Source organism: Bubalus kerabau, chromosome 7, assembly GCF_029407905.1.
Source record: "Bubalus kerabau isolate K-KA32 ecotype Philippines breed swamp buffalo chromosome 7, PCC_UOA_SB_1v2, whole genome shotgun sequence".
In the NCBI taxonomy this organism is placed as follows: Eukaryota; Metazoa; Chordata; class Mammalia; order Artiodactyla; family Bovidae; genus Bubalus; species Bubalus kerabau.
In genome coordinates this window covers 118375315-118401056 of record NC_073630.1, presented here as the reverse complement: position 1 = coordinate 118401056, position 25742 = coordinate 118375315, and the positions used below count along the sequence as shown (strand labels likewise).

Here is a 25742-nt window from a genome sequence, read left to right as displayed (position 1 = left end):
ATAGGTGGTGGATGACCCAAATACAGACCCATATACAGATGGTGGAAGGTGCGCTTGTTCTAACGAGAGGTGCCTGGCTGGCGACCGTGCCCCGGGGCCCCCATGGCCTCCAGCCCCTCACTCTGGTCCTCTCTCCAGACCCCGAGACTCCGAATCACCCTTCCTTTCTCCAGGCCCCTTTATCTTTTCTGAAGAAGACCTGTGGGCTCACGGGGTGGTGACCCCTGATGCCCTGACCAACAGTCCTCCTACTGAAACATGTCTTCGCGGGAGGGTGGCGGGTGGGGCAGGCCAGCCAGGAGGAGACAGGTCCACGCTCATCCGCACAGAGCTCCGTCCTGGGGTCCTCTTTCTCGGGGGCCACTGACTGTATGTCTCCAAAGAGAAGGCTTTGGAACCCATGTGGGATCTCATAGGGAGGCGTTCCTTCCTGTCGGGAGGAAGAGTCCCTGGGTGGATGTACCTGGGCCGGGGTGTGGGGCCCTCCCTGCGTGACCCCCGGGTGCCGGGCCTAACAGGGTCCCCTGTGTTGTGTCCACAGTCCCCTCAGCTGCTCTCGCCAACGCCGCCCGAGGTAACCGCCCCCCAGCCTGCCCATCTGCTCATCGCTCCACTGCCTAGATTATAAAGATGACCACCCGAGGCTCCCCCAGGAGGGTCCCCCAGGCCCTTGGCTGTGGCCTCTGGCCCTGGCATCAGGCCGTGGCCCTCTGAGGCTGGGGTGGTTATTTTTATAATGGTGTCTCATCCGCATGCTTCCCCGTGTGTCTGGCAGTCCGGTGATGCGGACCCCTGGGACACAGGCGTTCTGCGGTCTGGTCCACGGCTTCCTTTAGAGGAAGAACAGGTCCAGGGGCTGGGCTGGCAGGGGCCACCTCATCCGCCTCTGAGCGGGATTATGGGACTGTCCTTGGGGCCTTGAGGGTGGACGTGCTGAAAGCGTTTGTATAAAATAGTGTTTATAGTTAGCGGCCCGCCCTTTGTGTCTGTTTCTCAAAATTGATCCATGACATAGATGGCTGCCAGTCAGACTCCATAGGTGTCAGATCCTGGTTGCGGGAAGGTGAGAGCAAGTGCTGTGGGTGGGGAGCCAGCACCGAGTGGCCACGCCCGTGTGTGGTCACGCGCCCCAGGGACAGGGCAGTGAGGCGACGAGACGCCTGTAAAATGTAAGCTGGTCAGTGGGGCTGTGCAGAGAATGCCCGGGGATGGAGACGAGACAGCCGGACTGCGGCAGCCCCAGAGGAGACAGAGTGCCCATCGCCAAGGGGGTGGCGGGCCAGGCCAGGAGGTCAGTGTTAAGCACGGGGAGCGGGGAGGCCCTGACAAGTGCGCTTCCAGCATGAGGGCAGCCTGAGCAGAGCATGGAGGTGGGCATGCAGGCAAGGTTTAGGAACAGTGGCTCGTGCGGGTTTAGCTGAAGAGGAGCCCTGGGAGGCGGGAGGTAAGCTGGGAAGGGCATGGGAGCCGTGAGTGCCAGACCCAGACCGCCCCAGTGCTCATGCCCATGCCGGCCTGGTGGGCAAAGCAGCAGGGTCCACCCACGGCAGGATGCCAGGCCGCACCGTGACTCTGGCCAGGGTGCCGAGTTGCGGCGGGCCAGCGGTCTGCTCCACCCCCTGCCCGCGTGCCATGCCATCTCACGCCACCCGCTCTGAGCGCTCGAGAGAGCGGCCCGTCCTGCTTGAGTGGAGTCTGTGCTGTCGGTGACTGTGCGTCTGGCTCAACTGAGCTTCTGGGCCCCGGGGTTCGGGGGCTTCTCACCTCCCACACCTGAGGAGCCCCTGTCGAGGCTGGTTACAGAATCTCCGTGGGTCTCAGTGTCTCCCGAGGACCCTTGGGGGCTGAGGATTGGGCAAGACGGGGACTGAAGGAAGTGGGGGGAGCCAGGTGCCTTTACCTACCCTCAGAGCCCAGCCACAAGGAGGTGCTGTGGAGGGATGGGTACCATCCCGCCCTCCAGCACCTGACAGCTGCTAAAGGATGTCAGGCCGAAGGGAGTGTCAGCACCAAGGCCAGCTCCCCGCCCGGCTCTCCAGAAGGGTCCTGGCAGGTGCAGGTGTGGGGACTCCATCCCGGGTCCACGTCGAGTCAGCCTCCTGGGTCAGGCACGCGGACAGCGCTCGGAGGGCGGAAGGGTGGGACGGGGCGGGTGGTGCTCCTGGCTCAGCGTTCACCGGGCTGTCTTCCTCCCAGGGGGAGCAGGACGACCGCTCCTACAAGCAATGCCGGACCTCCAGCCCCAGCTCCACCGGGTCGGTCAGCCTCGGCCGTTACACCCCGACCTCGCGGTCGCCCCAGCACTATAGCCGTCCAGGTACTTGCCCCCGCCCCCACAGCTCCTTTTACCCCCCTGAACCTGTGCTTCTTGTTGCTTTGAGGAGTCTGTCTCGTACTTTGCACGGCTGGAGAAAGGACGGGCTGGGAGATGGAGAGCTGTGCTCTTAGTGGCAGAAACAAAAGGCCCTCCGCGGTCTGGGCGGGGAGGTGATGTGCAGAGGCGGCGGGTTTCCCCGTTGGTTAGAGGAGCCATCCTGGGAAACGCATGAGGCCATGCTGAGCACGTAGAACCCAGCTCGTGTGTTAGTGTCAGGAAGGTAAAACCACATAGGGTGCAGGAGTCACCGAGCTCCGAGCTCACGGAGTTCTAGGAAGGTTTGCGCTATGAAGGCAAAATCAACAGACAGAAGTTGGCATCAGCATATGCATGGACGCTTCACCTGTTTCTGGGTCAGTGGCCCCAAAGACAGCCGTGGGGAGAAGCCTGAGGAGGGTCCTCTCTCCCCGGCCCGGCCTCATCCCCTGCCTGGCGCCCAGCTGTGTGTTGCTCTCCCTTCCCTTTTAAAACTCTGAGCTGGCTCCGTGTGTCTGAGTCACAGGGACTCCACGCAGAGGCTGCTTTTTTGAGGGATTTTTCCAAGCATCTCCTCCTCGGCCAGCTGTTGCATGGCTCCATTCTCACCTCCATGAACTCAGCTCTTGAGTTTTGCAGTGCTTGTGGAAAAATCAAAGCTCCATTCATTGGCAAAGTTATTTTCATTACCTCCCTGCCGTGTGCCTGGTACATCCTGCTCAATAGAAGTTTGGAAAGTTGGTGAGTGAGTGAGTGAGTGGTAAGAGATGAGTGACGGACTCAGTGAATGAATGAGTAGGTGAATGAGTGAGAGAGTGGGTGAATGAACAAATGAGTGGATAAATGAATGGACAGATGAGTGAGTGGGTGAATGAATGAGTGAGTGAGTGAATGAATGATGACTGACTCTGGGGATGAATGAGTAGGTGAGTGAAGGAAAGAGTGGGTGAAGGAATGAATAGATGAGTGAATGAATGAGTGGGTGAATGAATGAATGAGTGGGTGAATGAATGAGTAGATGAGTAAGTGAGTGGGTGGGTGGGTGGGTGAGTGAGTGAATTAGCAAGTGAGTGAGGGAATGAGTGGGTGACTGACCAGGCAGGTGAGTAGGTCAGGGAGAAGGGCCATCAGCCTCTCTGAGGACCCCTCTGCTGACCCCTGGCCACTGTATTTGGGTCACCTGGGCTGGCCAGCAGGTGCTTGGCTGGATGGCCACCCCAGGGTCAAGGCCTGACTCCTGGGCGAGGCCTGGTGCCTATCTGGTGACTGACCCCTCCCTGGTCCGGCTAACTGCCCTCCGCCTGGGTCCCGGATCCCAAGAAAGCCCCTTCATGGGGCAGTGGGCAGGACCCAGGGAGCCAGCTGCTCCCACCCAGCCTGGGCACCCTGACCCCAGCAGGCAGGCCTTCCTCCCTCCGAGCCTGGAGCAGAGGCACCCCAAGTGTGCTTGGCGGCCCACCCCCTCGAGGTGCCTCAGAAAGGTGTGTGTTCTTGGGTCGAGACGGCAGAGCGGGGCCTGGGGCTCTTCTGCGGCCGTGTGGCCGGGCGGGCTGACTCTGACTTGCTCTCTGTCGCCCGCAGCTGGTACTGCGAGCGTCGGTACCAGTAGCTGCCTGTCCCTGTCCCAACACCCAAGCCCTTCTTCCGTGTTCAGACATCATTACATCCCGTACTTCCGAGGTAAGGCGCGCGAGGCTGCGGGCTGTGCCCCAGGCCGCCTGCAGAGCGTCCGTGTCTTGCCGTCCTGTGCCTGCTGCTGCATGGCTTCCCCGAGCCCCTGTCTCACGCCCGTGCTCCCCGCTGTGTGTCTTGTGTGTTCAGCTCTGTTGGTGTGTCCGTGTTCCCAGGAGGCAGCTTGTCGTGTCAGAAAAGCAAGCGGCAAGGCAGGGAGAGGGTTCTAGGACCTACCCAACGCCCACCTTGGGCTGGCTCCAGAGCCTTTACCTAAGTCACCCCGTGTTATTTCCCCCTCGGCTCGGCGGGCGTGGGGGACTGCTCGCCACAGTTATCAGGAGGTGTCCGCGGCTTCAGTTCATGGTGGCCGGGCACCCCACGTGGCTGCAGCTCCTCCCAGGGCGCAGACCTGCCCGTCTGCCCCACCCCTGCCCAGGCACGTGTATGTGAATCAGTCCAGGAAAAGGGCCAGTTCCTGTGTTATGGACTGAATTGTGCCCTCAGAGTCATTTGTTGATGTCCTAAGCCCCTGTGAGCCTGTGTTTGGAAAAAGTGTCTTTAGGAGATTATATGGAGAAAGAAATGGCAACCCACTCCAGTGTTCTTGACTGGAGAATCCCAGGGACGGGGAGGCCTGGTAGGCTGCCATCTATGGGGTCACACAGAGTCGGACACGACTGAAGTGACTTAGCAGCAGCAGCAGCAGCAGGAGATTATTAGGGTTGTGTGAAGTCATAAAGGTGGGGCCCTAATCCGATGGGGTGGGTGGCCTTTTTGGAGCGGAACAGTCTGTCTGTGTGTGCTCAGAGGAAAGGCTGTGTGAGGCCAGAGCAGTGTCTTCCGCCGATGAGAGAGGCTGCACCTGAGACCCAGCCCAGCCAGACCTTGATATGGGACTTCCGGCCTCTGTTCCTGGGAGAAATGAATGTCTGCTGTGCAAGCCAAGCAACTGAGGTGCTTTGTTATGCAGCCCTACCTGACTGAGACACCCCGGAAGATCCCCCAGAGCACAAGAGGAGCAGTGGTGGTCTGTTGGTTCCCCCAGAGTGAGTTAGGGTCCCCGTTCCTCACGACTGCTGAGTGCAGAATGTTTCAGGAGAACCTTCTGACCCCGAGGGACCGGGAGAGGCCAGCCCAGCGGGATTAATGCGTCACTGATGGTCGCCCATCCCGGCTCCTTGGAACTTGGACGGTTCTAACATGCATCGTCATCACCCATCTGAGTGACCCCGTTGGTCTAACTGAGAAGAGAGCCCCCTGGTCAGTGGGGTGCCTTCCCTTCCTCTCTGTGGACCTGGCCCCCCAGCTCCCAGACTTTTTGGATGTCCTGGCTTTTCTGAGAAGGAGCAGAGCCCCCAGACCTTGTGAGCAGGAGAACAGCATGGCTCGCCTGCATCCGTGTGGACAAGGGTGTCATGTGGCTGGGGTGTGGCCTCACCCAGAGGCGGACAGAAGACTCACTGCAAACCAGAGGGAGCTTGACATTTAGACGCGTCCCTGCAGGTCACCCAAGCAGGCACCCCTTCTTGTCTCGAAGGTCAGAAAGCTGAGCACACGGCTTTCCTCCCACCCGATGTGGCCCTGCTTTGGGTCCCTGGCAGAGGTACAGCCCAGAGGCGAGGCCGGGCAAGCTGCCCCACCCTGGGAGCTGGGCTGACCGCCTGGGAAACAGCTTTGTCCACATCCGCCCAGGCGGCCCCGGGGACTGCCCTTCCGCTCTCCACCAAAACATGGCTCAGAAACTGTATCACAGCCCCTCCAAGGGCACCCCTCAGGTCAGGGAGGGGGCACGGTGCCCTGTGGTCTGCTCCAGGTGGGCGCTGGCTCCACGGTGGGCCACCCTGCTTCCCTTCTGCCTGCTCTTTCCCCCAGTTCTCTTTGTGCAGGAATCGGGCAAAGCCCCGACCCTCCTCTCTTGTGCAGGAGGTGGGGGATGCCTGGCACCCCCGGGTCTGCCTGCTGCTGACTTTCAGGGCCGCCCGTGACCTCAGGAGCCCCAGCCCCTTCCCAGACTACCCCCTGGGGTGACTGAGGCGCAGGGACAGCTCGCTGGGCTGGGCCCAGAGGCAGGCCCTCGCTCACCAGGTGTGTCCACCTGCAGGCTGTGGGATTGCTCCTTTTCCCCAAGGCCCACGGGGTCTGGTGCATTGCATCCTGTGGGCATTCTGTGGCGAGCCGTGCCAAGGGCCACCTGCCTTCCTCTCAGCTGGTCATGGGGCCTGGTGTCCACTTGCACTCCGGGAAAGCCTTCCCTGGCCGCTCCTCCCAGCAGCTCAGCTTCCTTGGCTGCCTAGCTGGAGATGTTCCCTCTGGACTATGCTACAGATGGAGGGCTCGCCCAGGAGGGACCAGCGTTTGCCCTGACCTGGCCACATGCGCCTCCGTCCCCACCTCACCCTTCCATTCACAGACACACCTTCCCACCGTGTCCTGGCACCCAGGGCCACCCTCCTGCCAAGACCCGTGTGCAGCGTAGGTGCCCATGGCAGCCATTTGCACTTGAGTATAAATTTCAGTCCCTGGTGTATCTCCCAGGACAGTGTGAGGTTTAAGCCTGACCTCTCACCTGTTAAGGAGCAAGCCGCAGGGACCAGCAGGTGAGTGCAGAGGTGATGCTGGCAGAACCATGTTGCGGGGCAGTAGGGGAAAGTGACCCGTGAGCCCCCCGCCCACAGTGTGAGGGGGAGAGGAGGGACTGCAGAGGTGGAGCCTCTCGTCGGAGCCCCTCGTCGGAGCCCCCTTGCCCACCCACTGGCAGCGCCTGTCAGCACCTCTTCATCTCACCCCTCTGGGGCCGCCCGCCTGGTGGCCGTGGTCGGCCTGGGCGGCCTGGGGCAGCAGGCTAGGCAGGTAGAACCTGCCTGCATCATGGTGACCCCTGGGAGCCCTGTAGGGGCTGGGGGCTGGCCTTGCCTCTGATCACCTTGAGAAGATCCACAGAGCTGAGTTGGGGCATTCCCTAGGGCTGAGTGTGGACAGCTGAGCAGCGGAATGAAGGGCGTGGTACTGGATCGGAAAGCAAAGTACAAACGTCCATGAGTTCACAGCCATGTAAAGGCATGACCAAGTAATACCAATGGGGAGAAGAGACCAACTCCCGGTAGAAGAGACCCCAGTGATTCACGGGGACCCTCTGCCCTTCAGGAGGGGTGCCCTCCTTCCCGCCATCAGGTGGGGGCAGTGCCTGGCAGTTTCCCTGCAAAGAGCGCAGAGTTGGGGGTGGAGAGGAGCCCGATGTGCAGAATCCTGGGCCAGCATGACCTCGGCCGTGGGGTCAAGGTCAATTGCAGTGCCGGGTCACGTGGACGGCAGCACCTCTGACGATGGGGGGAGGGTGCCTCCCCTCCGGGCTCTTCCCCCCAAACCCGTGACCCCATCTGGTCATGAGGACACACCCGGCAAATCCTCCCTGAGGGGCAGTCTGCCAGACACCCGCGCGGCACTTCTCAAAACTGCCCAGGTCAGGAGGTTCCCAGACACTGAGAAGCGGTTACAGCCCCAAGGGGCCTGGAGGGGCGTGAAGACCGTGTCTACTGGCATCCTGGACGGGTTCTGGGGTACCCAAGGGACGCGAGTGGAAAACGGGTGAAATCTGAGTGAAGCAAGGCGTTTGGACAACACCAGGGTGGCGAACCGCCGGCTGCATGTAAGATGGAACCGCGTGGGATTTGCAGGAAACCTCCGTGTCGCCCGGAACTGCTCTGCAACAAAGCACTGACTCCAATGGGCAGGGGAGATGGCTGTTCACGGGCCAGGGCTTCCTGGGCTCCGGATGGCACCCCCAAGGTCCTCACGGCTCCCTGAGGGCACTGAGGACCGTCCATAGCAGAGGTCGGAAGCGACCTCCGTGCTGACCCGCCTCCGGGAGGGGCCACATGTTCGGGCATGAGGAGCTCTGTGCTGTTTCAGCGTCGCCACACGGCTGGGCTTGCCTCTGGCATTCTCCCACCCCTGGTGACATCGGTGGTGGGGGTTTTGGCCACCAGGACCCACGGGGAAGGCAGTGCCCAGGGCTCAGTCTCGCCAGCACCCAGGGCCCTGCAGAAGGCGGTCGTGGGGAAAGTGCTCTTCGAGGCCCCATGTGGGGTCTATGCGAGTGTGCACTTCACCGTGGATTCGCGGCACGGTGACTGGGCGGGCGGGCATGCATCCAGAGAAGGGAATGGCCAGCTGGGCTGTGTTCCCTGGGAAGGCTTTGCACCTGAGCCTCAACCCAAGCGGAGTCTGGACAAGCGGGGAGGATTGGAAAGGGGGTCCCCCAGCGGTTGGGGGAGGAGGGGCGATGAGCAGAGACAGATTGGGTCAGGTCCTAGTCTGGTGGCCAGTGAAGAGGGCCCTGGATGGCAGGTGTGAGATGGGCGTGACCTGCCCCCTGACCCCAGTGAAAGCCACAGTCCTCCTCAGACACACGTGCGTGTGTGTGCACACACACACACATGCACATGTGCACACATGCACACAGAGAGAGACACGCACACACATGAACGCATGTACACGCACATGTACACACATGCACAGAGACACACGCACATACATGCACACACGCACATGTGCCCACATGCACACAGACACACACAGAGACATACACATACATTCACATGCACACGTGCATGCACACACACATACACACGTGCACACATGCACACACATGCACACATACACAAGAGTCTTGCTTGTGAAGTCGGATGCTGCACGGTGACCCTGAGGACTGGGGAGGATGGGGTCCCATGATGTGCTGGAGTCTGCCCCACCTGGGAGGAGCAAAGAGAAACAAGCCATGGGAGGCTGGGCCAAGACGCCCTGGCACAGCAGGGCACCCCAAGTCAGGCGGTCCTCAGCTGCTCTGGGTTCTAGCAGATGAATGTGAAGCCCTGGCTTCTGCATGTTCTGTGCCCTGGGGGTGATGAGTCACAGCCCGCAGGGCGGGTCTGCGGTTTCCTTCACACACCCATGGGCATCGCCTACCCACTGGGAAGTGCAGCCTAGCCTGAGGCTCCAGAAGGCTGTGAGCTGTGCTGGAGGGCGGTGCTAAGGGAAAAGTGGGCTTCACATCCCCTCCCTGGGGGGTACAGTTCTCTACCTGACGTTCCGTCCACGCTGACAGGTGAAACTGGTGCCCTGGCGGGAAGCTGCTGGAAGCTGCAGTCAGTCTGGGGAGCTGGTTGTGGTCTGCTGTGCCCACCCTGCCCCTCAGGCCCCCCAGGGTCCCCAGCATACCACCCCAAGGCAAGAGCACCCCCTAAGCCCGTCTGCCGTTCCACCCCCATTAGCCCACCTCCGGGCCGGCCCGCGCTGCCTCATGCGTGTCACCTTGGGGTCCTGTGACTCCCAGTCTGGGGTGTTTTCAGGTCGAGGCGTCCCTTTCCTTTCACCGAGCTGTCCCGTGACGTTCCTGAGCTCAAAGGGGGAATGAGTTGTGCCTGTGTGTGTCCTGCTGAGACGAGCCGTGTGCCATCCCTTCAGGAGGTGTGGGGGCAGGGCGGGGAGGGTCACCGGGTCACCACGGCTGTCTGCAGTCTGTGACTTGATAATCCAACCTTGTCCGCAAAAACTGAACTGACAGATCTAGATGGGATAAAAGTCGGAGCCAAAATCAGAGGGCTCTTCTCCTTCAATCTGGCCAAAAAAAAAACCAAACAAACTGCTTTATTTGGGAACACGGCAGCTGATGAACACCAGTTGCCTCTTTTTCTCCCGTAGCTGATAAAGTTGTCCTCCGTGGCTTTTAAAAGACAGATGTCGATGAATTCTAGCACTTCAGCCCCTGTTGTGAATGGCCGATTTGTGAATCCTCCCAGAATTCAGCGTCTTTTACACAAGAATATTTAGGAAGAGGTGGGGCGCTTAGTCTTGGTGAATTTGTGATTTTCTAGATTCAGGCAGCCGCCTGGCCATGCCCCACCCCGCACCCAAGGAAAGGGGGGCACTGTCGATGGCCCGGCCAGCCATCCTGGGAACTTCGAAGCAGGCGGGGCCTTGCCCTGGGCACTCCTGTTCCCCCACCCTGGGGCCGTGGAAGGCGGTTCCTCGAGGTTGGATTAACGAGTCGTGGGGCCTCATCTGGAGGTGTCGGTGGAGGGGGGGGTCACACTCCCTCCCCTGGGCAGAGGGCGCAGAGGCCCCACCAGGCAGGGGAAACGGGCTCCTGAAGCTCTCACGCTTGAAATGCTCTCCTCTGCTTTCCCCTCCCGCCTCTGTCTGCCGTCTTCGCTCTTCCGTCTGGAGGCAGTGAAAGTGGCCGGAGCACCCCCAGCCTCTCCGTGCTCTCAGACAGCAAGCCACCCCCCTCCACCTACCAGCAGGCTCCTCGCCACTTCCACGTCCCAGGTAGGCGCCCAGGACGCACGGCCACCCACCAGGCAGACGGGCCGCCCCTGAGCTGTCGGGGCGGGCGTCTGCCGTTACCTCTTGGGAGTCGCATGTTCACCAAGCTTCTTCATCCCCCACCCCCCCAAATTCTGAGATGCTTTAAAAATCCACAGATGGGTGGTGTGCACATCCCCAAACTGGCACGTATCTGAGCCTCTCTCGAAGCCCCACAAACCCTGGGGAGGCGCAGCTGCCCTTCCGGGAGTGGACTGGAGACGGGTTGTCCCTGGACACCCGCCCTGGCCCCCTCCGGCCCTCTGCCCGCTTCACAACGGTGGGTGGCATCTGGGCTGAGTGCAGCTGAGGTGTGAGGGGCCTGGGCGCCCGTCGCTGGGCTCCCCTATTCTTGCTGGGGGCGCTGGGTGACGGGCTGCTTGCTGACGGATGGCGGGAGAATGGAAATCATCATGGTGTGCTTGCTCACCCTGCTGTCTCTCTCCTTTTTTTTCCCTTTCTCCTTTCCCAGACACTGGCGTCAAAGATAACATCTATAGGAAACCCCCCATCTACAAGCAGCATGGTACATGCAGTCGGAGTCCTCTGCTGCTGTGTTTGCCCTGCATGCCTGTTGGTGCCTTTGCTTCTGAATGCTTGCTCTTGCTGTGCTTTGATACATGGCGGGGAGGGTACCGCGGGGGGCTGCGGCCTGAACGTTAGGTACGTGGTGTTTGCTGGCGGGATCCCAGGAAGCCCCTTCATAAATTGCAGCGGAGGGTGTGTCCAAGTAAGCGCCTCTGTGTGTGTGTGCAGCCCGGCCCTGACTCGAGGGCCGGGCTGCAGATGAGGGCTTGTAACCACGAGCTGGTCCTCGCGTGTGGCTTCGGGGGCACTGCTTTGAGGGGAGCAGCCAGCCTGACTTTAGCCCAGATGGTGAGGGACAGAGGTGCCTGGACCCCAGGGTGGCCCAGCCTGGTCTTTGGAAAACAGCACAAACCAGAATCAGTCCTTGAGCCCTCTGTGAGAATGTAAGTCCTGTGTTTTGAGAATCTCTGATGGTAGAATTAAGGACTTGGCCTTTGGTTAAAGGGATTCCAAGCCTCAGCAAATAGGGGCAGGCGATGTCTGCTGGCGAGGGTGTCTCACCGCGCCACCCCCCACCCGGCCCCGCCTCCGATTTCCCTCCCAGACGTGACCTGCGGTCTGCGCTCCACTGAGCCTGCAGGAGTCAGGTATTCAGGGGCCAGGAGGCTCCAGGTCTCACCTCTGTTTCATCAGAGAATTTCTGGTGATTTGGGATGTGTTGCTTCACCATCCTGAGCCTCTGTTTCCTTGTCTGCAGAACAGGACCGATCCTCCGTCCTGCCTTTTGGACAGGCTGGTTGGGAGGATCCAGGTGGGGTAATGAACGTGAAATTCCATTCTAAACTGTCGAGGGCTGTGCATGTGATGTGGGATTGTTATTAAATCCCTAGAGAGACGGGAAGGGGAGCTCCCATGCTTAAAGTTCTTGCCCAGAGGCATCCCCAAGACGGCCACGACCCCTGCTGATAACTGGAAGGGTGCTGTGGGGTGAAAGCTATCAAAGTGTGTATTCTGGACTTCCTGGGCGGTCCAGTGGTTGAGACTCCGCGCTTCTAATGCAGGGGGCGTGGGTTCAATTCCTGGTCAGGAAACTAAGATACTACCTGACACACAGCATGGCCAAAGACGGTGTGTTTTTTTTGTGGCTTCCTGGGCTTCTCAGATGGCACAATTGGTAAAGAATCCATCTGCCAGTGCAGGAGACACAAGAGATGCAGGTTCAATCCCCGGGTAGGGAAGATCCCCTGGAGGAGGAAATGGCAACCCACTGCAATATTCTTGCCTGGGAAATCCTCTGGACAGAGGAGCCTGTGGGCTGCAGTCTGTGGGGTTGCAGAGAGTCAGACACGACTGAGCACGCACTGGCTGGCTGGCTGTGGCTTCCTGACAAGCCCGTGGTGTCTGTTATATAAATGTTCTCCTTGACTGCAATAGGCCTGTGCTTTGTGTATTTCTGCCTCTTCCCAAGAAAGTAAAAGATGACTGGGAACTCCTGGGCTTCCAGGAGGTGATGCCTCTTACTGTTGCCCCTTGATCAGAGAAGCAGGATACCCAGATCTTCCTGAGGGATCAGAGAGGGCGGGGCTCGTGGACCCCAGAACCCTCAGAGGTCGTCCAGACCAGCCCCCGTGTCACCCGTGGGGCAGCTGAGGCACAGGAAGGCAGGAGCAGGCCGACAGTGATGTTTTCCCGTCGGGGTGCCCGTGCTGCAGCCTTGAAGCTGTCCTCCTCTGCGGGGAGAATTGGCTGACTCGGCCTCTGATCAGCTGGTAACACGTCACTCACACACACAGGGACCGGCCCCTAGGAGGGGGTGAGGCGGCAAATCAGCTTATGAAATTGCTCCCTAGCATCTGATGAGGCCGAGATCCAAGACAGAGAACACCTCACACTAAGTCTCTTAGCTGAATCGTGCCACAGAGATTCAGTTTACCTATTTTTTTTTTTTTTTTTTTGGCTGCTCTGTGCAGCTTGCGGGTCTAAATTCCCCGACCAGGGATTGAACCCATGGCCCCTGCAGAAGCGCAGGGTCTTAATCACTGGACTGTGAAGGAAATCCCGCTTTGTTCTTACCAGGGGTGATCTTCATATTTTATTTTTTTTAAATCTGGATATTTACACCTTTTCTATTGAAAGGCAAGTGAATTCCTATTTGAACCCTGAGTAATGACCCAAACTCTTTTACGTCTGGAACTTAGGCTTATTGATTACTTTATGAAATGGACCTTACAGAGCACCTGATCTCTGCCGAGCTTCAGCCTCACGGCGGGATGAACAGGAACACAGTCAGCCCCCGCTTGACTATCAAGGGGCTGTGAGAGGGGCAGGCGCTCTCAGGGGCCGCGAGTCCTCTCGTCCAGCTTTCCCCGGACAACCCTTGGGGGTGACGGATGGGTGTGATGGGGTGCATTTGAGACGTTCTGATTTTATAAGGTTTGCCCATCTAGCTGGACCATATCCACGGGAAGTGCCTCGGGGGTGGGGGCGTGCATGTGTGTAGCACGCATGTGTGTGAGCATGCGCGTGTGTGCATGTGTGTGTTTCAAGTCCACGTGCAGCCCCTTCTCCCCATCTCAGCCGCAAACCGACCGTCCACTCATCTCTCAGGGGAGAGAGGAACACACCTCAGGCTGGAGAAGCCGTCACTTTAATCTCCCGACTTGCCAGAAACAAACTCCGGGCGGTGACGTTGAGTTCCTGGGCCATTTAATTAGTTTGCTAAGTCACTACTACCGGGAGTAGGGCTCGAACCCATGCAGACACATGTCCATTGGATCTTAAGTCCAAGGCCTTAACCACTTAGCAACCCCAGCGGTAAGAATACTGGAATGAGTTGCCTCGTCCTCCTCCAGGGGATCTTCCCGATCCAGGGATCGAACCCCCATCTCTTACTTCTCCTGCATTGGCAGGTAGGTTCTTTACCACTAGGGCCACCTAGGAAGCTGAATGGCAACCCACTCCAGTGTTTCTTGCCTGGGAAATCCCATGAATAGAGGAGCCTGGTGGGCTACAGCTCATGGGGTCACAGAGTCAGACTCCACTTAGCGACTAAACCACCAAGTCACTTCAGTCGTGTCCAACTCTTTGCAACCCCATGGACTGAAGTTGCCAGGCACCTCTGTCCACAGGGATTCTCCAGGCAATACTGGAGTGGGTTGACATGCCCTCCTCTTAATTGGTTTAAGATGATACGTTCAGTGAGCTTTAAAAATGTATGCGTTTTAATTAATGTATTTACTATTTAACTTTCTATTGCCAAGTCATCAAAAGTTGTTTTTAATTTAGCAACACTTTTTTCTGGCGCCTTCATCCCACTTGTGCGTTTGGGGAAATGAACCTACAGAATGAGAGTAGCCGGGCCTGGGGACTCAGGGAGGGGTGGGTGGGGGACACTGGCATCGAGGATGAGGATCAGGGTCAGGATTAGCGATTGCATAGCTGCCACAAATGCATCGTGTGCTGGGGTTCCGTCTCGACATAGCGCTGTTAGCTGCCATGCAGTGCCTAAGTCGTGTCTGACTCTGCAACCCCATGGACTGCAGCACGCCAGGCCTCCCTGTCCACCACCAACCCCTGGAGTTTACCCAAACTCATGTCCATCGAGTCAGTGATGCCATCCAACCATCTCATCCTCTGTCGCCCCCTTCTCCTCCCGCCTTCAATCTTTCCCAGCATCAGGGTCTTTTCCAAGAATCAGTTCTTCGCATCAGGTGGTCAATGTATTGGAGCTTCATCTTCAGCATCAGTCCTTCCAATGAGTATTCAGGACTGATTTCCTTTAGGATGGATGGATTTGATCTCCTTGCAGTCCAAGGCAAGGAAGCTAAGGTCAGGGCCATGAAGTGGCCATTGTGACCAGTTGACACCAAGTCACCCCAGGTCTGCCTGACCCCTGAACCCGCTGCTCTCACTTAACATCATTAGGGACCAACAGTGTTTTCTTGGACTGCATTAGTTCCATCTCTTTCGTTCAGTCGCTCAGTTGTGTCTGACTCTTTCGACCCCATGGACTGCAGCACATCAGGCTCCTCTGTCCTTCATTATGTCTCTGCTTGGTTACAATTTAATGACATGTTTTTAAAAAAGGAATGAGAAAGAGAAGAAAGGAAGCAAAGGAACTGAATGGAAAACAAGAAAGAAGGGAAAGAAGAACCACATCCCACTGGCGGAAGGCGTTGCACAGGCTGGGGCTCCACAGGAGACCTCCCACGCCAGCTAAGCCTCCAGCTGTGATGGGGACCTTTTTTGGGTCCTTTGAACGGCCCGAGTCACCTGCAGTGTTGAGCCCAGTGTTGGTCCTCTGTGAGGCAGACAGGACTCCCCCACCAGCTCTGTCTCTACTCTGGGGAGCAGGGTCCTGGCTCCCAGGAGCTCCGCATGCAGCCACGTGATGCCTGGCACAGAGCGGGGACTTTCCTCCCAGTGGAGCGAGCTGGCCCAGTGTTGAAAGTGAATTCAAGAGGAAAACATAATGCCTCCCTCCAGACTTCGCAGGAAGCTGTCCAGCTGCGAGGACAGATGTTCCGTTTCACCGGCCAGTGCGTGGGAGCTGTCAGGTGGCAGATTGCGTGGGAGCCCCGGCCCAGGGGGTGGGGGTGGGGGGTGCCTCACCACCTCCCACACCTGCTCTCAGTAAGGGGCTCCCTCCTGCCTCCCAGAGCCACCCACCCGCACCAGGCCATAGCAGCCATCCACACAGCCTGTAACTATTTCCCGGGTGGCTCAGACGGTAAAGAATCCGCCTGCAATGCAGGAGACCCAGGTTTGATCCCTCGGTCGGGAAGATTTCCTGCAGGAGGGCATGGCAACCCACTCCAGTATCCCTGCCTGGAGAATCCCATGGACAGAGGAGCCTGGTGGGCTACAGTCCTTGGGGTTGCAAAGAGGCAGAAATGACACAGTGATTAATACTTAATCGCATCTCATGTGTCTCTCTGGGATTCCTTCATAATGGGGTGGAGGCGCATTTTGGCTTTGGGATGGGGGGAAAGGGGATGGCTCTGGGTAGATCGCCCCTCCCATCAGGGTGCTTCCCGCAAAGGTCCCGGGCAAGCAGGAGCAAGGACATCAGCCTAGTCCAAAAGGGTGCTCATGGCAGATACCTTCTGCGGCTCGGATGGAGCCGCCTCATGTGACAGGAAAGACACACACAACCCCGTTTCTCTGCTTGTCCTGAACCGATCTGTCTGTTCCTGACACCCCGAAACGGCCTGCTACAAATTAGCTGCATGATTCGCCTCTCGTTTATTCCTAATATTTCAGATCTGCGAGCCGAGCTCCTCATACGTGGCAGTATCCATGTTCATCTCACGTGATCCTTTTCACGTGGAGGGGGTGGGGTGGGTGGCATTTGCCCATTTTACAGATCAGGAAACTGAGGCTCAGGCCCATTAAGGAAGCAGCCCGCAAGCCACACGAAGTGCCAGGGTCCTCTGTGTCCCTAAGCCCATTTCCCATTTCTGGAGACACCCCCGCCATGTGTTATGTGGCTCTGGAAAACCCCTGTTTGTGTCTGGTTAGCTCGTGCACACCTCTCGGAGCTGGAGGCATTTGCAGAGAAAACTTGCTGCATTTTGGTGGGGTCCCCCCCATCAGAGGTGGGGCGCTTCTTTGAGCCCTGAGGTGGCTCTACAGCCAGAGCTCTTCTGCCCCCATGTGACCCCCAAGGCCATGTGGGGTCCTCAGACCCAGGAGGCGGGGGTGGGGACGCACTGGTCCCTGGGCCTGAAGTCTCAGGACTCTCACGCCCTCGACAGCCCTTTGGCTGGAGCCATTTAGTTTGTGCGTTTGCAAGTTACCCCAACCACGGCAGTGCCTGCAGGGGCCACTGCGGGCTGGCGAGGGGTGAGGCTCACTCACTTTTACCAGAAGAGCCAGCCCTGGAGGCCGTCTCTGGGCTGGACAGTGGCCGAGCTCTCAGAGCCCCCAGTAGCCGCTGGCCGGATTGTCGCTGAGGCTGCTGCGCCAGCTGCCAAGGGTCCCGGCTGATGCATGGCTCGACGCCCGGGGCTCTGCTGCCCGGCGACAGCCATTGTCTGGGCAGCGGGAGCGCCCATGCCGCTGGGCATGCATCCGCCTCTGGGCCCCGTCCCCCGCGGCTCCATCACGGTGCCCCGCACGCAGGCTTGGCACCTGTTGTCTTCTGTCGGTGGAGAGAGCGAGGTCTTTCTTTTCACGTTGCAAGCCGCTGTCTCTCCCGGGAGAAAGAGAAACAGGGAGTCGCTGGGAATAACGAAATGTCAGCGCGTCCAGGACGGTCTTCAACTGTGGCCTTGTCTTGTCAAGGTCCTGTAGCCCAGTCCCCCGTTTCCAAGCTCTCGGGTCTGATGTCAGCCTTGTCGTTGGTGGTGCACAAGGCAGGGTGCTCCCAAAGGCTAGAAGGTCTGAACCCTCCGCAGGCTGCAGGTAAGGATCCCACCCTTGGCACGTCCTTGTCTCGGTGGCTCGGCTTCCAGCCTCAGCCTCCGCAGCAGGTGGCGAAGGACCCTGGGGTCTTCCTTTCGTGGTTCCGTGCGTGCATGGGGTCAGTGGTTTAGCTCGGGACACGCGGGATGGGTCATCACTGAATTGGATGCTGAGAACTGTCGGCCTTGCCCTCATGTGGTTTATTTCATCATGTTAGTTTGGAGACGATAATGTGAGCCCTGCTGGGTGACCATCCCCACCCTCCCACTGCCAGAAAAAAGGGAAACGGAGAATACAGACACTTCTTGACTCAGCTCCAGAGAGTCTGCCGAGCGGCAGACATTCGCGCACTCTCTCTAGTCGAGCCCACCCCCGGTCCTGGGTTGCACCCCCTTGTTGCTCTTGCTGGAGTCCTCCCAGTGGCACTGCTCACTCACCGCTCTGTGTCTTGCGGGCAGTGAGGTGGGGCAGACAAGAGGAAGGACTTTGGAGTCAGACCGCCCGAGTCCCATGTCAGCCTCTGCCACCTGCTGATCTGTGATCTCGAGAAAGTCACGTCAGGTCTCTGAGCCTCAGTCCTCTGATCTGAGAAATGGGTCATGGTGGGGATGAGCAGTAAAGTCTGTGAAGCTCAACCCAGCAGAGTCTGACCCAGCGGGGGCTGGACGACGGGGCCCTTCTGGTACTTTGAAGTTAAACTTGGAAGGTAGAAAGCGTGATCTTCGAAATGCCAAGCGGCCAAGGAGGGGTCAGCTGGATTGTTAATGAGACATCGTGTCACACACCTGCTCTTCTTTTAACAAATCCTGTGCAAGGCCCCCCCAGCACCCATTCCTGCGGGGATATTCCGCAGCCGATCTGGGGTCGATGCTCAGTCCTCAAAAGTACAAGCGCTGGCGACGTTTCTTTCGTTTCCATTTTGAGCATGACTGAGAAGTGGGAACCAGGGCGTGCAAATCGGTGGTACGCCGCCTTGACCGATTGCTGTTTCCTTTCCAGCTGCGAGGCGATCAGATGGGGAGGATGGAGCTTTTGACCCGGATAACAGGAAGGTAATGAGGGGCAGGCCCAATGTTGGGGGGCCTTCTCCAACGCGAAGCCGCAGCTCCTCCCCTTAGGTTCTGCTCCTTAGGGGTCTGGCACGGGCCACATGGAACCACATTTAATAGGCAGTCCCACCAGCCTCCTCGCACTTAGGAATACTACCTCTTCCACCAAAGTCCTCATTCGTTGCTGTGTAACTTGAAAGTGAAAGCGTTAGTCGCTCAGCCCTGTCCAGCTCTTTGTGACCCTGTGGACTGCAGCCCGCCAGGCTCCTCTGTCCATGGAACTCTCCAGGCAAGAACACTGGAGTGAGTAGCCATTCCCTTCTCAAGGGGATCTTCCAGACCCAGGGATTGAACTCAGGTCTTCAGCATTACAGGCAGATTCTTTACTGTCTGAGCCACTTTTGGTTCTTTAACCAAGGAGATGACTGAAAAGAAAAGAAATCTTGAGTCCACCCTGGCTCAAGAGCTAAGACCCTTTGTTCGTCTTTAAGGAAGGTGGGTGAGTGTGGCAGGAGCCCAGGGCTGACTGATCTGACCCCCGCCACATGTGACCTCACCTGGGGCTCTGACCTCCCCAGCCTCAGTCTCCTCATCTGTAAAATGGGGCAGTGCCCCTGCAGGTCAAGTTGAAATTCACAGAGCTTCTGTCTTTTCTCTCAGCAGAAGACCAGCTGGCTGATTCTCAAGGGGGAGGCAGACACGAGGACCAGCTCTCCGGACCTAGACAGCCAGTCTTTGTCCCTCAGCAGCGGAACCGACAGAGGCCCTCCCCAGACGGTGCCAGGGGACAACTTCTACTCACGTGAGTGGTTCTTCTGAGCAAGAGGCTGTTGGTGCAGCATGAAAGGCCTTGCAGAAAAGGGGCCCACGACCTAGAGCTGATCCCCCCCAGATCTAAGACTTGCTCCTTAAAAGCTCTGAGTGCATACCTACAGACAAAAGGGCAAGGCGGGCAGGAAGCAGACCCTAGCCACACACGTCCTTTCCTGCATGGCGTCCGGGCCAGCAGGCTGCCTGCGGGCCGGGCCAGCGTCTGCCTGAACTCCCCACGGCTAGGAGGAGGCTGCCTCAGGCTCCTGGGGTCCTCGGGGGGAAAAGGGCTTCCAGGCTGGAAGTGAGGGCCTGTTGTCCTCCAGAGCGGACGGAGCGTGGTCCAGGCGGTGAGTCCAGACTTGGGGCCGAGAGCAGCGCTGCCCCGTGTTACTGTGTGCCCCTCCTGAGCAAGGGGCCGGAGCCGGGACCCCATGTCCTCAGGGAGTGAGGTGGGACAAAGACCCGCATCTGCCTGATCCAGGGGATTGTGACACTCAGTTGGCGTGCCCTTCAGACGTGGGGCAAGGCTCCCCGTGACGCTCTGCACGTCCGGAGGCTGTGAATTATAGAGGGGACAGCAGCAAGCTGCTGCCTGGCACACGCGGGAGACGGCAGACGGACTCTGGGCCTCGGCGGCTGTGGGTGGGTTTCTGTGGACCAGCTGGAGGTCAGTTTGGAAGTAGAGAAGGCCAGGAGGGGATGGATGTGCGTGTGAGAAAGCCCAGGAAAGACACTGGCTTTGCCTTGAGAGAGGCCCGAGTTCAAGTCCCTGCTGGACGCTGACCTCGGGCCAGTTATGCCGGTCCTGGGCCTCAGTTTCACCCGTGTGCCTGGCGGGGCTGTTAGCCGCCCGGGTGGGGAGGGGCCCCGTGAGCCACCAGCGCTCATCCGGGCGCGTAGTAGATGCTCAGCAAACGCACCGCTTCTCCTCACCACCATCCTCATCCTCGTCCTCCCGACTGTAAACCGTCTCACAAACGAAGGCGCGCGTGTTCCGACGTGGGAGGGGCCGGGAAGCGTGGAGGCGACCGCTTGTTAAAGGAGACGTCCAAACACCGCACGTGTGTGTCGTCCTGTGTGCCGTCTCTGTAGGCGCCTTGCCGGCCCGGGCAGCCACCGTCCTAGTGGGAGCCAGAGGCACGCAGGGCTGACACCCCCTCGGGAAGGTTGCACCAGGGAAGACCCTCAGCAAGACTGGTTCACTCGGCGGCCCGGGGCGGGAAAGGCCGAGGCAGGCGGGCGGGGGTGAGGGGTGCAGGGCTGCTCACAGGAGCAGTGAAGGGCAGACCCGGACCCGGCAGCTTCAGCTGGACCCCCAAGCCCCTCTCTGCCTGGTTGGGGGGTGGGGGTTCGGGACTTGCCTGTGGCCCCAACCGTGGCCCCTTCTGCTTTTCCAAATGGCAATTGTTTGGAAGGTGGAGACCTCCTACTGCACCATCCCCCCAGAGTACCCCCAGCAGCGCCCCAGTAGCCCCCCGCCTTGGGGGCACCAAAGCATTAGCTCCCAGGAACGGACACTCTGGGGTTCTCAGGTGGGCTTTGCCAGCATCGGTTCTTCCCTGCTGGGTGGTGGGCAGGCCCGTGTCTGCAGGGCCGGTGCCTCCCCCAGTCTCTCCTCGGGGAGGGCGTGGGGGTGGGTAGCTGCTGTCCCTAGGGAGTTCCTTCGTGGCCTGCCTCTGGCTTGGGGCTTAGTGGGGGGGCTCCATCTGGGGAGAAGCCCAGGCAGGAAGAAGCTGCCTCCTGGGGACCTTCCTGTGCCGCGCTGACCTGCCCTGTGACCTGGGCATGTTTGTCCACCTCCCTGCACCGCTTCCTCATCTTGTGCCACACAAGGTGCCTTGGGGTCATCCCAGGCGTTCCCCCCGGGCAGTAGACCCTGCAAGGCCTGGAGGCTGTGCAGCCGTTTTGGGCAATCACACACCTGCGAGGTCTGTGTCAACCTCATTCCTTGCTGCCGTGTTCCCATCACAAGCTGCAGGGGTGCCCGGCCTGCAGGAATCACAGTTCTGTGCTGGAATTCGTGCTCCAACTGGGCGAGCCCTCTGAAGTGCAAAAACCTGTGTCTGTGTTGGTATGTATGCATATGTGTGTATATGTATGTGTGTACACATGTGTGTGTATGGGTGTGTGTGTATCTGTGTGCACACATTTGTACATGTGTGTGCGCGTGCACATGTATATGTATATGTGTGTGAGTCTATACATGTGTGTGCACGTGTGTGCACGTCTGTACATGTGTGTGCGTGTGCGTGCACGTCCTCCTTCAGGGATGCAGGTTCACAATGATTGTGATATTGCTTGTGTCATCGCTTCACTTTCTGCTGGTGTTCTGACATTGGTTCCTGCGAACAGGAAGCCCAGGGTGTCTGACCACTGCACCCATGACTTCATCTCTGCCCTGCAGATATCACTCTGCTCCAATCATGCATGGAAATGGCAACGAGGACCCAGGCTGCTGGTCCTGCCTAGGTCAGGCATGCCTTGCTGTCTGCCAGCCTCTTGAGAAATTTGGGTGGGATGAGCAGCACCCCTAAACTGAGAACAGAGGGGCATCCACCTTCTTTTCTCAAGTTGCATTGAGAAAATGCAAGTGGCCCCCAGTCGTGAGTCCATCGACACTGGTTTAATTTGCAGTCATTACTGAACAAAGCGGTGTGCACACAGCAGGGCAGGCCCGCCTGCACCCCGGGACATCGTCCGTGGTGCGCCGAAGGAGGGCAGGACTGCGACAGTCAACACAGCGGGCGCTCAGTAAATGTTTGTTGAATTGAGATGCGCTAAATTCAACGGGTATTTATTGAGCACCCACTCTGTGCCAGACGCTGTGTGGGGCGCTGAGGGGGAGACCCCGCCCTGGAGAAGTGCGCAGGGAGCTGAGACAGGCAGAGGGGCTGCTGGGAGCCCGCGCACACACCCCGCTGCCCACCTGGGGTCCTCTGTGGGCTCACCGGGCCCGGGCGCGACCACATCCCGCTCATGGCACCATCAGCACATCTCACCTGAGGCTGAATTCATCGTTCGGTCACTCACCCATCCCTTCACCGAACATTAACTGAGCACCTACTATGTGCTGGACACAGCGCTAGGCAGCAGAGAGGCGGTGGTAAACATGGCCCAGTCCGCGCTCCCCCTCAGGGAAGCAGATGACTGAGAAGTGTGTGTGACATCTCCCTCCTCTAAGACGGTGGTTCTCAGCCGGCATGGCTCGTCCCTCCAAAGAGATCTCACTGAAACACACGTTTTATGATAGAGTGCCTGGTAAGCTGCAGTCCATGGGGTCGCTAAGAGTCGGGCACAACCTGAAGCGACTTAGCCTCAGCAGCAGCTGTTCTTTTTCTTTACGCTACACCTAGGGCATTATCTGTACCATGCGTGTAGTTGTCTGGGCTTCCCTGGTGGCTCCTTTGGTGACAAATCTGCCTGCAACGCGGGAGACCCAGGTTCGATCCCTGGGGTCGGGAAGATCCCCTGGAGAAGGGAACAGCAACCCACTCCAGTATTTTTGCCTGGAGAATCCCATGGACAGAGGAGCCTGGTAGGCTACAGCCCACGGGGTCCCGAAGAGTCGGACGTGACTGAACAACCCACGCCTTCACTTGCTTGCTTGCTTGCTTGCTTGCATGTAGTCAGTTGTATTATTGCTGAATCTGATTTTTGCCCAGGAAAGGGATGGTACTGATTTTCTGTTACAAGGAGAGGGTCTTGAGCCTCACAGGATGCGGGTCACAGGATGAAGGACACCAGGAGGTGGGCCCCTCCCCTGGCCTGGGCTCTGCTGCTGCTCTCAGCGCCCCTCCCTGGCCCTTCAAGTCCTGTCCTCCCTTTTGAGGTTCCCCACGTTCCCCCTCCTCAGGGGGTCAGAGGTGTGCCGATGTCAGACAGAGCCCCAGGCTGGCTGAGCCCCTTCCCTGAGGACTCGGTGGGCCCTGGAGAGGACCCCACTGTTCGGAAGGGAATCAGGCAGCTAGGGTGGACTTAGGGTGGGCTTGGAGGTCAGGGGAGGAGTGCTCTGCATGGAAACCAAGGCGCACAGAGGGCTGGTCCAGTAGGGGCCAGCACCCCCCACCCTGCCTGTGACTTTGCCATCGTGTGCCACCTTCTGCGCGTCTGACCCCGGGGAGTCCCGTCCACTTGTCTGCCGTCTGCTGCCCACCCAGTCAGGGCCTGGCCGGAGGCTGGGGTCTGAGACTGCTCCCCGGGTCGCCACCCCCAGTGCCCACCAGGGAGGGTCGGGAGACGGCATCTCTGTTCATCTGTGTCTCCCTGCTAACAGCAGCAGGAAAGCGGGTGTCAGGCCCGCTCTGAAGTGGCTTTCCTCGTCCTCTGTTAGTCCTTGGAAGTTTCCAGGCTGTGGAGAAAGAAAGATTGTTCTCACGTTGCCTGGTCTGTGGCGGAAAGAGAGAGAGAACCGATGTACGGTGTGCCAACCCCATGAGAATTTCAGGGCGCAGGGGTGTGTGCAGTTCTGGGCGTTGTGACCTGAGACCCAGGGGGCAGAATCCACGAGCATCACACCGATGGGACGTCAGTCCTGGCCCTCCTTGTCGGATGAGCAAGAGAAGGCCTGGAGACAGGGCACGACCGCCCGACCTCAACCAAGCTTTGGTGAGGGCTCCCACGCCCTGGCCCTCGGTGTGTGCTGGGACACAGCAGAGTCTGCACAGACAGAACCCCACCCCAGGAGCTGACAGTCTGGGGGTGGGGGGGTGACACAAAGTCCAGATGAAAAGGTGAGACGTATGGCGCCTGCCTTTGCATGCTGAACGGCATCACCAGCTCGATGGACATGAGTTTGAGCAAGCTCCGGGAGATGGTGAAGGAGGGAATCCTGGCGTGCTGCAGTCCATGGGGTCGCCAAAAGTCGGACACGACTGAGCAACAACGACATAGCGCCTGCAGGTCAGGGGGCCAGGCCCAGGCGGGCTCGGGGGAGGAGAGTGCTAAGTGAGCAGGCTTGAAGAGGGAGGTATCCGGGGAGAGGACCCTCCCCACAAAGGTGAAGCCTGGCTGCTGGGCCGTGGGTGGCGTGGGGGCTGGGATGTGCAGGGTCGCCAAGAGCTTTGGGAGCCTTGGGAGGGCCCGGCCTGGCCTGCGAGTGGGGGATGAGCCTACGGGTTCTCAGCAGCGCCCCGGCCGCCTCTGACTGAGCCTCCAGCAGGACTCTTGGGGGCGGGCACACTGCAGTCATCCAGGCTGGTGTGGGGGGTTGGGGGGCGGCCGGGAGGAGGCTTCTGGGGATGTCCTGGGGGTGTCCCAGGGAAGGACCTTCCGAGCAGCCTGCACTGGGGCTCGAGGCGAGAAGCGAGGTGGCCGTTTGGGAAACAGGAGGCTGGGGGCGGCGGCCAGAAGCCAGTGGTCCATGTTCAATGGCTGCGAACTTTCTTTCTCTGTCTTCAGGGACCAGAGTCAGGGCAGCAGGGTTGTGAGTAACTTTCACATTGTCTTATTTTATTCAAGACGAGGCTGACAGTTTTACCCATTTAAACGCGGACAGGCAGCTTTGCAGAACATAGACTAGAGGCTGCCGGGCCAGGGCGAAGGGGACTGCGGGGCCCAGATGAGCCGTGGGGAAGCCCCTTGAACGGTCCAAGCAGCAGGATGGGTGTGAGCGGTCAAGGGGGAGCGCATAATCAAGAATGACCGTCCAGGTCGTCCTGGCTCAAGTGGGTGGGGTCACCTTTACTCAGAGGCAGGGCAGGAACAAGGTGGGTTCTTCCTGTTGAGACAGGAGTCTGAGACACCCAGCCAGAGCTGGAGGTGGATGGGCGGGGCCCTCAGGAGAGGTCTGGGCTGGAGGCAGAGTCCCCGGGGCCCTTGGCTCCCAGGTAGGCCTAGGGGTAGGGTGTGGGTAACCTGAGACTCAGGTCCTCCCCTGGGCGGGTTCCAGAGCTGCATTACTTTCTCCAAAGGGTCTGGGGCCCAGAGAAGCTGTGATTCTCCTGCTCAGCACCCACCTCTGCCCCCATCCTCTGCCTCCATTCCGCTTTCCTGCAGGACCTGGGACGGGGGTGGAGAGAAAGCGTGGACAGGGGGAGCCCCCAGGGAGCCCCCGGAGAACCCCGGGGGTGGAGAGAGCCAGGGCTGGGGGGCGGGATGGGGGAAGCCTGGGCGAGAGAGGCCCGAGGGGGCTGGAGGGCTCGGGTTAGGCGCCCAGCATCCTGCAAGGGGCCAAGGGGCCCCTGGGGCAGAGATGGCCGGGAAAGTGTGGCCGGCCTGGCCTCCAGCTGGGCGGACAGCCTGCCCCCTGCCCTGCTGCTCACGTTTGGTCCCAGCAAGAGCAATGGGGGCTCCAAACGTCAGGGAGGGGACCTTGGCCCAAGAGAAGCCCCTTCGCGTGTGAGGGCAGAGACCCCCTGCCATTCCCTGGGGGCTGGCTGGGACTCTGCTTTCAGCAAAGGTCCCTGTGCCCCCCACACTGGACAGGCTTGCCCCCAGCATGGGGACCAGATGGGGTGTGGCCTTGAATTTGTGGGCAGGGACACAGGCCAGGCCCAGACCCTCGGGTGTCCAGGGGTGAGAGCCCACATCTCAGGTCACAGCTCTCAGACCTCTTATGA

At 59.3% G+C, this 25742-nt stretch overlaps 1 protein-coding gene across 24 annotated transcripts in view; it reads left to right on the top strand.

The window, feature by feature from the left end:
* Nucleotides 1-25742, top strand: part of ABLIM2 (actin binding LIM protein family member 2) — a 165410-nt gene that overhangs the window by 104875 nt on the left and 34793 nt on the right. For 3 of the 24 annotated variants that reach the window (XM_055589196.1, XM_055589191.1, XM_055589194.1), the window contains 8 exons: nt 542-574; nt 2197-2317; nt 3935-4033; nt 10253-10354; nt 10863-10916; nt 17204-17323; nt 18323-18375; nt 19033-19174. In XM_055589196.1, the coding sequence (XP_055445171.1) occupies nt 542-574; nt 2197-2317; nt 3935-4033; nt 10253-10354; nt 10863-10916; nt 17204-17323; nt 18323-18375; nt 19033-19174 (724 nt within the window). Of the gene's footprint in view, nt 1-541; nt 575-2196; nt 2318-3934; nt 4034-10252; nt 10355-10862; nt 10917-17203; nt 17324-18322; nt 18376-19032; nt 19207-25742 lie in introns of those variants that run through there. The other 21 variants (XR_008717287.1, XM_055589197.1, XM_055589200.1 and 18 more) reach the window with 15 other exon arrangements.